The sequence below is a fragment of the Mirounga leonina genome, unplaced genomic scaffold (genome assembly GCF_011800145.1).
Source record: "Mirounga leonina isolate KUSES-001 unplaced genomic scaffold, KU_Mleo_1.0 Mir_114, whole genome shotgun sequence".
Classification (NCBI taxonomy): Eukaryota; Metazoa; Chordata; class Mammalia; order Carnivora; family Phocidae; genus Mirounga; species Mirounga leonina.
Window position 1 is genome coordinate 39,034,780 of NW_023270265.1, and position 12,743 is coordinate 39,047,522.

At 31.5% G+C, this 12,743-nt stretch overlaps 1 protein-coding gene across 1 annotated transcript in view; it reads left to right on the forward strand.

Annotated features, from left to right (window-relative positions):
• ATRNL1 (attractin like 1) overlaps window positions 1-12,743 on the forward strand; it is a 796,918-nt gene that overhangs the window by 355,182 nt on the left and 428,993 nt on the right. The window contains exon 25 of the mRNA XM_035029745.1: window positions 11,775-11,836. Within this exon, the coding sequence (XP_034885636.1) occupies window positions 11,775-11,836 (62 nt within the window). The remainder of the gene's footprint in view (window positions 1-11,774; window positions 11,837-12,743) is intronic.

Sequence of the window (12,743 nt, forward strand, 5' to 3'; positions counted from 1 at the left end):
TATATGTATTGTAAAAGTTTAATTCTTTCAGCATCATAAATCTTATACTTACTAGTGGAATTCTAGAAATCAAGAAAATGAATATTTCTCCTTCAGATCGTTTACCAGAGTAGGAAATTTTGAGTAGGTGACTGCTTATATACAATTATTCAGACTTTAATTTGGCCATTGAGAGCCTTTGCCTTTTTAATATATTATTTGATCAATTTATATATTTAAGAAGGCTGTTTCAATTTAATGTAAATCATTCTAGTGTTAAATTTTTTTCATTGTCTTCAAAATTTTATACATCACCAACCACTTTGACATTCAAATATCCTTAAAAATTCTGTAACTTTGATATATATGGCAGCAGTGTTATATGATAAATACGTCAATAATCTATTAATTAAATATGAAAAAAAATTTTTTTTTGGAATGCTAGTAATCATGCTACTGAGTTGATTTGCATCAGTTCCTAAAGTGAGATTTTATTTTGGTAACACTTATTCTTTATGACTTTTAATGCCATGCAATTGAATCTTGATAATAAAAAAAGGGAAAAAATTACTACTATAACTGCAATGCTAATAACTTGAAAAACAAAAAGGGTGCATTGAGCTTAAGTACTTTGTATTCTCCTACAATAATACATCACCACTTAAATTAAATTAAATTAAATTGAATCTAAATTACCTGTTTCTAGTAAATGGGATTTGGTAATTTACTATTAAGTCAATCTGCAAACTGATGTCATAATTTAGATTTGATTTTTTTTTTATGAGAATGATGCTAGGAATCATTCGTCAATTTGCAATTCTAATTTCCATAGTAGACTAGGTACATCCCCTCACTAATAATGGTTAACTTACACAGAACAAAACAGAAAAGAACAGAATCCTAATGCTGATGTCTGCAAATTTTTATCACAAGTGTATTAGCAGTTTTGAACACAGAAGATGAGTCATTTGAGCACAAAATAAGGTTGGAAAGCTACTGGATATGTAGATTTTAAAGTAAAAGAGGAAGTTTTATCTTATGTGTGTAGTTTGAAAAGTGTTATCGTACAAATGTGCTGATATAGATTCCCTTATGTAATTTTTTTCTCAGATTATCCCAAAGGATTTATTGTTTTTTTCTCCTCTTTCTGTTATTGTTGTTTTGTTATTGCTGTTTTCCAAATTTTTATAAGCTTGAGAAATTTATCATATATATTTTCAAATGTTTTCCTTTCTATTTTTTTATTTTTTTTAAAGATTTTATTTATTTATTTGAAAGAGAGAGACATAGCGAGAGCAGGAACACAAGCAGGGGGAGTGGAGAGGGAGAAGCAGGCTTCCCACAGAGCAGGGAGCCCGATGTGGGACTCGATCCCAGGACCCTGGGATCATGACCTGAGCCGAAGGCAGACGCTTAACGACTGAGCCACCCAGGCGCCCTATGTTTTCCTTTTTAAAAAGATTTTATTTATTTCTTTGACAGAGACACAGCGAGAGAGGGAACACAAGCAGGGGGAATGGGAGAGGGAGAAGCAGGCTTCCCACAGAGCAGGGAGCCTGATGTGGGGCTCGATCCCAGGACCCCAGGGATCATGACCTGAGCCAAAGGCAGACGCTTAATGACTGTGCCACCCAGGCTCCCGTTTTCCTTTTTTTAAAGCTTCAATTCTTTTGTCATTAAACCTAAGTTGGCATAAGTTCAAGAAGTGATATCGGAAATTGTTAATTTTATTCATTCCTTAACTAATATATCAGTTATTCTAATCAGAAATTATAAATGTGAGGAATATATATAATCATACTTAAGAAACATTCTTATAGAGACAAATGGAAAAATTTATGATAGCTGCAAAATAAGATTGGTTGTGGTAGGTATGGATGTTCTAGAGTTCAAAGAAGGAAGATATATTAAGTTGACCAGAGCTCAATTCTACGACCCTGAGATAGTGACCTGAGCTGAAATCAAGAGTTGACTACTCAATTGACTGAGCCACTCCGGCACCCCTACACACACAATTAAATTTATTCATTTTAAGTGTACAGTTTTATGAATTCTGGCAGTCATACACAATCACATAATCTCCACTACAATCAAGATTAAAAGTTTCATCAACCAAAAAGTTTCTTTGCATACCATTGCTATTAATCATCTCTCACTGACCCCAGGCCCAAGTAGAAAACTGATCTTCTTTCTATCATTATAGATTTGCCTTTCTGTAATTTTTATATAATGGAATTATATAGTATGTATTTGCTTTAAAATATATATTTGAGATTACTCAAGTTGATGTCTCATAAACATTTGATTCTTTTTTATTATTGAGTATATTCCATGGAATGGATATATAATAATTTGTTTATTCATTCACTAGTTGATGAATTATGTGGCTCTGTCTAGTTTGGGGCAATTTTTAATTAAACCACTCTAAATGTTCACATACAGGTTTTTTTGCGGGTATACTTTCTCATGGTATCTATGTGTAGGACAACTAGGTCATATAGTAATTGATGTTTACTTTTGTAAGAAACTGCCACATTATTTACTGAAATGATTGTACAATTTTGCATTTCCATTAGTAAAGTATTAGCATTCTAGTTGCACTCATCTTCAATGGTACTTGATATTGTCAATTTTGTTGTTTTGATTTTGGCTATTCTAAGATATGTGAATGCTAATTTGTTGTTTTTAATTTGATTTTTTCCCTAAAGAATAATGGTGTTAACCACCTTCTCGTGTGTTTAGTTTGCATTCATATATTTTCTTTGGAGAAGTGTCTGTTCTAATCTTTGCCCAGGATTTTATTGTTTTGAGAGTTCTTTATATATTCTGGATACAAGTCCTTTTAAGATGTGTGTTGCAGTATTTTCTCCCAGATTGTTTCTTGTTTTTTCATTCTGTTAACACTCTTTCAAAGAACAGATGTTTTTAATTTTAATCAAGTCCAATTTATCAGCTTCTCTTTTTTAATGAACCATGTTTTTAATGTTGTATTTAAGAAATCCTGGCCTAAACCAGGTAACAAAGATTTTTTTCTCCTGAGATTTTATAATTTTTAAAATAATTTTATGTTTTACATTAAGGCCTATAAATCAGTTTGAATTTTTTTATATGTTTCAATGTATGAGCTGATAGTTACTCTTTGCATTTGGTTGTGTAATAGTTTCATCACCATTTATTAAACAAGAGCATCCTTTCTTCATTGAATTGACTTCGAACCTTTGTCAAAAATCAGTTGGTTCTGTTTGTTTACATTGGTTTCTAGACTCTCTGTTATGCTCCATTCAGATATGTGTCTATCTTTTCATCAGTTCACATTGCCTTGGTTACAATAGCTTTTTTGTAAGTCTTGAATCAGATAGTGTGACTCAGTTTTGTTCTCTTTTCAAAAATCGTTTGGCTATTCTGTTTTCTTTGCCTTTCCACATAAATACTAGAATCTCCTTTTTTAATTTCTACAAGAAATCCTTCTGGGATTTTGATTACAGTTACATTGAATTTATAGGTCCCAGTCTGTGGAAAATTGTCATCATAATTCTATTAAGCCTTGTAATTCATGACTACAGTGTATCTATTTATCTAGGTCTAATTTGATTTCTGTTGTTAGTGTTTTGTAGTATTCAGCATGTGTTTTGCACATATGTGATCAAACATAATTAATTTCATAGTTTTTTGATACTATTATAAATTGTATTTTTTTCACTTCTGTTTTCAGTCATTTATTGTTAGTATATAGAAATACAATCGAATTTTGTAACTTTGTATTCTGCAACATTACTAAATTCATTTATTATTTATATTAGATTTGGGGATTACAAATCATGCTGTCTGAAAATACAGTTTTATTTCTTCCTTTCCAATTCTTTCTAAATTTTTTCTTGTTTTATTGCACTGGTGTAAGAGCTTCAGTGTGGTATTGAGAAGTTTTGAAAGCAGACATTCTTGCCTTGTTGCCAGTCTTAAAGGGAAAGCATTCCATTCTCCACCATTAATTATTATGTTAGCTAAAGGTTTTTCAAGAAGTTCTTTAGAGAAGTTTTCTTGTATATTATTTTACAGATAGTTTTTTTTTAATCAGTAACTGATATTGAATTCTTTCAGATACTTTTTCTGCATCTGTAGGATGATTTTTTGGTAATTTCACTTTTAGTCTTTAGGTTTGGTAAATTACATTGATTAATTTTGAATGTTGAACCAGTTTTGCATTTCTGGGATAAAACACAGTATTGATTTATTATCCCTTTTATATATTGCTGGGTTCAATTTGCTAATATTTATTGAGATTTTATTCTGCTTTTATATTAACGAAAGATATGTGTGCCTAGATATTTTTTTTCTTATAATGCCTTTGGTTTTCTTATCAGGCTAGTGCTGATCTCACAAAATAAGTGTTAATAAAGGTGTTATTTCCTTTTCTGTGTTCTAAAAGAGGATGTGTAGATGTGATACTACTTTTACTTAAATATTTAGAATTCTCCAGTGAAGTCATATGCCTAGAGTTGATTATTTTGTTGTTTTGGTTGTGTTGTTTCAAGGTTTTAAATGAGAAATCTAATGTGCTTGATAGTTATTTAGGTTACCTATTTTTTCTTAAGAGAGCTATATTATGTTGTGTATTGCAGTGAAGTTTTCCCTTTAATCAAGGGTGTTGAATTTGTGGGCATTAGTTTATTTGAAAAATTATCTTATTATCCTTTTCATTTCTGTAGGTCTATAGTAATGCCCCCTCTTTCATTCCTGATATTGGTTATTTGTGACTTCTCTCTTTTTTACTTGATCTGACTAGAGACTTACTAACTTCGTTGGTCTTTTAAAAGAATCAGCTTCTAGAAATGTATATTTCTAGATATATAAATATATATTTTTTTCATATATAATATATAATAGTCCTCTATCTGATGAAAGCCATCTTAAAAACATGTACAAATATCAATATGAACTCATGGTTAGCTTAATATAGATACAAATGATTATATGCATAGAAATATTTATAGATATGTGTTTATGCACAGATTAGTAAACATACATATATTTCCTTGTTCTGTAAGCCCAGAAGGCCTAGAAACAATGACAACATAGTATGAACAAGCAAACCCACTGCCTAGGGTTTGGTTTCTAATACCATTCTCCAGTAAAGAAACTACTTGGAGGAAATGGTTGATTCAAGGACTAGGGTAGCAAATTCCCAAACTGATCCTAGAGTATTTTATAGTGCCAGAAAGTAAGAAAGTGTTAAAACAAAAATCAAAACACAATTATGGGAATATTTCAAAAGGACACAAGAACCAAATGAAGGAACTCCCAATGGCTACACCTGGAACAGTTTCAGCAACAAAGTAAGGTAATACTGGATCATTCTGCAAAGTATAAAATAGGTATACATGATACTGTACTGATATAAATAAATAATTAAATAAATAAATGGGCAAATTTCACGTTTCCAAGTAGTTTATGTAGATAACATGTGCCAAAGAAGATAGCCTATAATTTCCCACCTCTTAAATTTGTATGAGAAGAGCTTCCGAAGAATACAATATGGGAAAGTAGTAAAAAGAGTAATTTTACAGAGAGAAACCAAAACCTTGACAAACACTGTTTCAGCCAGGTCAACAAGGTTAACATCAACAGAAATAAGTCACATTGATAATCTATACCTTTGGTATGAAGTGATAAAAATTGCACTTAATCTCTGTGGTCTTCCTTTCAAAACCCCATAACTTCAGCCTAATCATAAGAAAAACACTTTACAAATGCTGCTTGATGTGCATTTTACCAAATACCTTCCTATTACTCCTCAAAACTGTGAAAATAATATAAAACAAAGAAAGTTTGAGAAATTGTCATAGCCAAGAGGACCTACAGAGACATAATGGCTAAATGTTATTTGGTATCCTGGATGGAATCCTGGAATACAAAAAGGACATCTGAATACATTATGAATTTTGGTTAATCATGATGTATCTGTATTGGTCAGGAGAGTGTAGAATTGTGAAAAGGGGAATTACAGAAACATTTTCAGTTTTAAAAAGAACATTTTGGGGACCCCTGGGTGGCTCAGTCAGTTAAGCGTCTGCCTTCAGCTTAAGTCATGATCCCAGTGTCCTGGGATCGAGTCCCGCATCGGGCTCCTTGCTCAGCGGGGAGCCTGCTTCTCCCTCTGCCTGCCACTCCCCCTGCTTGTGCTTGTTCTCTCTCGCTCTCTCTCTGACAAATAAATAAAAAAATCTTAAGAAAAAAAAAAAAAGAACATTTTGTCACCTAGGTGAGCAATGACCAGAGGGTTCTGAGTTGAAGACAGGGAAACCAGTTAAGTTTTTGCAGTAAACCCGGAGGAAAGTTATGAGGAAAGTTAAGCAATTTTTTGCTCTAAAAAGAATTAACCCATTAAATTTTTTAAACAATATTCAAGAATTTATAATCAGAAATTTGTGAAATATTTATGCAGAATTGGCTGGTATATTCATTCCACATGTTTTTTACCCAGAAATAGGTTTTATTCTTTTAAAAATCATTCATTTTCCATTTAGCTCTATATTTTAAAATATTTATTTATCAGGAATGATACATGTTACTACATTATTAAGCATCATGTTAATTATCTATAGGAAGTTTCTGCTTATCTGGAATAGATTATCATGGTTGATTTTATCCAGTCATAACTAACTTAAGCCCCAGTTTGCTTTTATTTATTTAAAAAATTGGATAAATAAATCCCCAAGATCTTGAATTGCTTGCCTGAAACATTTCTTGTCTCTGACATATCAATAACTGACTAATGTCCATTATGTAAGTATGCTTTTATGTCATCATTTTGAAAGACTATGATCTAAACAGTGGTTTGAAGAACTTTTCCTTTACTTTCAGTTTGTTAGATGAACTTGATAATTTCAGCACATCCCTTTATATTTTCATTTTGTTTATCTCATATTATATCAGAGTTTATTTATGGCAGGCTGACATTTTGCACAAACACACCAATTTGTCCTTCAAATTAACATTTTTTTCTCTCTTACAAATTCTGACATTTTGTGGTAAATAGCAAGCTATTAATCTACTTCCCTATCCAAAGGCATTTAATGCAGCTTTCTTCATCAAATCATAAACTCAAAATGTTGATCATTGGATTATTAATTATTATTAATTAACAAAAAATATAGATCTTAAATTCAGGTTTTAGATTTTAGATACGTTTTCAATATGAATTTGCATGTAAGATCAAATGGTCAAAATATATTATCACTGTTGCCATGGTTTCAGCTAACTTAATCTTTTAGCATGTCACTTAATTGTTTGGATTTTTAAAAACATGCAGGAAATTAGGATATTATGAAATTTTACCATTTTACCATAATTGGCCTCTTGCTTTTGATTAATTTTCTTTGAATAATTACTGGATAACTTGAATAGCGTCATTATAGAAAAGGGAATTTCAGTGGTGCGTTTATGCTGGCTAAAATTTAAAACTAACTTTAAATGCACCTTGAGTAAACTTCTCATATTTTTCATGGGAAAGACCACAGAACTAAAATGGAATATATTGATTATCTGTAAAGGGCCATGTTCTAGCAATGACATCAGCCAATAGAAATCTTTCCAATTAGACCATTATGGATTTTAGGGTTAGAAATGTTCTATATCCTCAGGAGATATACTCTCAGGGACACTACAAAGTTATGGCGTTGTTGTTGTTATTGATTTGACTCACTGTTTTCTACATAAAATTGGCTAAATGATCATTTTTTTTAAAGCAGTCTCATTTGTTTTTTTTTCAGTGGCTTAGAAAATAATATTTCAGGTAATGCCACCTATTTTAGAGGAGAAGATTGCAGCCGATGCAATTCACCTACTGAAAGAAATTTCTAGAAGCCAATAAGGTTAAAAAGGTTCATTGTTGAAATTAAGAAGCTGAGGTAAAAATACATATTAAGAAATCATTTCTGATATCCTGACTTCAAAATATTGTAGCTAAAATTGTAAATGTAGATCTTATAAAATTTGCTTTGACTAAAAATAAACAAAAACATTTTTTATACAAGGAACACACTTTCTATAACTTCTGAACTCCATAATAAATATAAATTTTATAAGGAAAAATAATATATTATGATCTGTAATTAGCAGATAATTATGGTCTATGATTTATGAAAGAAATTCAAATAAATAAAAAATTTGAAAATGTTTTTCAGAATAACATCTATACCTACTTCCCCTCATGGCTCTTAAGGATATATAAAGTCCTAAGAATACTCTCATGCTAAATTTTACTATTCACTATATTCATTTATTCAGCAAACTTTTATTAAATGCTTACTATGTACCAAATGCTGTTCTAGGTATTGGAACAGTGCTCTGAACAATTTGAACAAGGCTACTGTTCTCGTGAAGCTTACATTTTAGTAGACAAAGACATTTTAACTAATGATCAACCAATAAAATAAGGTAGTTTCAGATTGAAGTATAAAAAAAATATCACATAAGAGTATAGAATAAGGGAGATAGCACCTTACTTTAGAGAGTGTTTTAGAAAAGTGTGTAATTGGAGGTGAGATCTGGATAACAAGGAGTCAGCCAGCCATGTGAAGACCAATGCTCAGCGTCACTGAAAATGGTCCTCCCTCTGTGTATTCTTATTCCCTTCCCTGTGGGCTTTCCAGTTTCATTGGTAAGGGCCTGGAGCTGCTGGATTCTATTCTAAATAGAGAAAAAGTGAGGACAGCCAGATACCTTAACCCTAATGCTATGTTTCATATTTTTCTGCTACCCCTACCTTTCCTCCTGTCTCTTCTCAGCACTTCTGCACTTTTAGACACCAAGGAGTGATTTCTTGTCTTACATATGTTAATATAGAAAATATACTTTTTTTTTTAAAGATTTTATTTATTTATTTGAGAGAGAGAATGAGATAGAGCACGAGAGGGGGGAGGGTCAGAGGGAGAAGCAGACTCCCTGCCGAGCAGGGAGCCCGATGTGGGACTCGATCCCGGGACTCCAGGATCACGACCTGAGCCGAAGGCAGTCGCTTAACCAACTGAGCCACCCAGGCGCCCCGAAAATATAATACTTTTTAAAATTATAGTTGACACACAATGTTACCAAAAAATAGGATAATGGTTTTCCCCCCATTAGCAATTACCAAGTTCTAACACACTGTATAATTTATTATGACTTTTTGTCTGCCATCACCACCACCATTAGGAATTTTGATGTTACTTTTCCCTAATACACCTAAGAACTTGATACGGTATTCAAAATGTAGTAGATATGAAGTGAAATATTTGATGGATGAATAAGTCGGCACTTTATATAAGGGAATTTGCTTGAATTAGTGTCTCCTGGGCCTTGTTCACCAATGATACCGAGTCATCCTTGGATCTGCCTTCCATTTCTAGAATCAGTCCAATCTGATTATTAAGCCTGTGGCTAGAATGAACTGTCTGGCGTTTTCCAGGGCTGTCTCCTGTGGACTTCTTCCAGATGACTATCTACTCAGATGGATAAACATTTTGAAAGATTTTCACAACACTTTGTAGTGCTGACTTTCCTTTTGAACAAACAAAATGGACTGCTTTTCAACTTGAGGCTCAAGCATCCAGATGATATGCTGAGTACGGAGATTGCTTATGCCAAGTCTGCATTTAATCTTGAGCACATTTATACTAACGGATAGTTACTTTAGGGCGTTACTTCTATTTTTAAGGCAGTTTGTATTTCAGATATAGTTTCTGACAGACCTCCCCCATCAATTTTTATCCCATCATTATGCTCCTCATTGTGAAAGGTAGTAGAGTATTCTCTGTAACAAAATTTGGTCAAGGTCTGCAAAGAGTACTTCATGTTCAAGCATCACATTGCAACTTAATTTGTTAAGAACTGCAGCTATCACTGTGACAAATTAGAAAGTGTGTTAATTTAGAAAGTCTAGGTGTCTCATCACCCCGTGGTGGTGGACTCCTAGACTATCCTCTACATACAATCTACAGTCAAAATATCATTCATATCTCTAATGAAAACTTTTTTTCTTTTATAATAATAGGTATAGTTAGATAATATTCTTGAAGTTTTAAAATGTTTTAATGCTTTCGTTCATGGTTATAACTTGCAGACCTTTCTTTTAACTACCACTTTACTTATTCAGATATTCTTTGGGAAAAAGTAGAAAATTGTAGATATTTTCATGTGTCAGTGTTTGCTTACTTGTCTCAAAACATGATTTTTGTTCCAAGGTACTTAGTTATATGGACCCAGAAAGGGCAAGATCTGTTTCTAACATACTCTCATGGATAGTCACTTGGGGAGAAAATTCATTTGTGTTTTCTCCATTTAAAAAGATATTTTTCCTTAAATCTTTTAAGACATTTTCACCTATAACCAATCTCCTACAGCAATTATCTTTCCTCAGTCTCTGTATAAGTGCTTTGTAATTCTTCAAATGGTTAGAAGCTTTTTTGAAATTAATGTCACTATATTTAAGCTATCATGTATATGCCAAAAATTTAACCATCTTCTTACCTGACTATAATTCTTTATTTTATGTAAGAAATACTGATATTTCTTATCTAGAATGTCATTTAAATTCCTTAGTGTTATTTCTTTGCACTGAAAGCTGGATTATTGTAAGGCTCATCTCTTTTGTTTTCCTTTACTCATGGATTTTATCTTCCTCTACATTTTGTCCAGTGTCTAAAATTTTTTTTGTCATATACTTTGTATAGTTTTCTAGCTGTTTAAGGGAGGGGATATCTCTCATCCCTGTTAGTCTACTTGTACTGGAATTGGAAATTCAATTCCATGTTTTTGGATCATTTTTATAAAAGATTATTAAAGGAAAAAGAGATTTCAATACCTTAATGGTTTAACTTCAGCTGTCTGGGAAAATTCACTTATGTTGACCATCTCCTTTATACATGATGTAAAAGTATAATAATATTCATTATATTATACTTATTATATGCCAGGTATTATGGCAGGAATTTTTATTAATTCAGTTGATCTTTCCTCTAGCATTATGAAGTGTAGGTACTTTTATTATTACTTTTCACATATGGGACAACTGAGACACAGATAAGTTAAATAGTTTTCCAAAATATTTACACCTCTTAAATGAAAAGGTGATTTCAAAATCAGAAATTCTCTATTCAGATATTACATTATTGACTAATTTACTACATAGCACTTCCTGAAGAACTGTGTTACAGTATAATCTCTCTGTTAGCAGAAATGTAGAACAACTTTAGCTTATTGACTAGTTTCATCTCTCAAAATTCATTTCTTATTAACATGAAATTGTAAAATGAGATGACTTATTTTTTGAGTAGAGTATAACAAAAAAAATTGTATGCATGCATGCAGCTTCTTTAGACAAAGATATGTAGGAAAAAACAAATCCTCTGTTTAATAGAGTAGAATTTTTTTTTTTGGCTAACAAGCAATTATTAGTTGTATTAATAGAAAATGTGATCATTATTAAATGAAAAACTCATTTACATGTTTTAGTTAGGCACATTTAATGTCATAGGATTGTACATGAAACTTCACATACATTCTTGAAGTAATTTTGTAATAGTCTTTTAAAACCATTTAATGTAATAGCCTATATAAAAGTCATCATTGTTGGTTGTTGACTTTATTGGGTGTTCTAGAGGATGTTTTGATTTCAGGACATATTATTTATAATATAGTGATCCAAATCTTTTGATGATATAAAAATATTGTATTTACAAATGCCATGAAACATCACCACAAATATTGGAAAAGAACATATATTAAGTTTCAAACTTTCCTTTATTTTGATTTTTCAGATTGCATTCTCACAACACAATACAATCATGGATCTTGTGCAGTTTTTTGTCACCTTCTTCAGGTAATTTGCTTTTACTGACTTTGAATTTATTAAACCTATATTCTGATAATGTTCTATCAACCTGTTAGGTAATTTATCAGATCTCTAACCTTAAAATATCAATGATGTGTCTTGAATTGTTTTATATGCTTAAATATATACCACAGAGCAGAGGAAACATACTTGAAATGTACTTGTCAAGATTATTTTGGTATTGTACTATTTAACTGCTAATGGAGTCAGTGGAAAGAAGATGATAACTTTGTGTTCCTGTTACATGAGTAATTAAGGCCTGCTTTAGTTAATGAAATTAGCAGTATATTCACTATATGGATTAGGTATATCTTCTAGAGTTAAATCAGTTCAATTATTTTTTAGGAAATTATCACATTTAGCACAATGTACTAAAAATCTGTAGGGAATGTATTTATTGTCCTCAGGGAGGTTCTAATCTGGAAATACTAAATATGACTTTGAATAGAACACCATTCCCTAGAAAATTAGTTATCTGAGGTATTAATAGTAAGTTAATAAAAAAGTTTCCATAATTAAACAAGTTAGGAAAATAGGGATCTTTTAGTTTGCTTATAACTGATATTATTTCTACTACTGATGTTACAGGAAGGTTTTTTTTTCCCCCTTAGAGTTTTAATGTGCTAATTTTTGATGAATCTTTCTAAAAGAGAGGGTAGAGTTTGTAACATTTCTCAAAACATGAAAACTCTTTTCAGGGAACATCTATTATTATTTCCATGGGATGTAAATAAAGAAACACTGGATTGGGAGAAGAAGTGAGTCAGTGATAGGATATCTGTGTTATGGCGTCTTAGATCATCTGGGTAGGAAGGGATGTTATTTTTGTTTGTTTTTTTTTTGGAATTGCTGAAAAGTTTACTTTGGAGCTTTAAGCTGCACTTTGAAAACAATG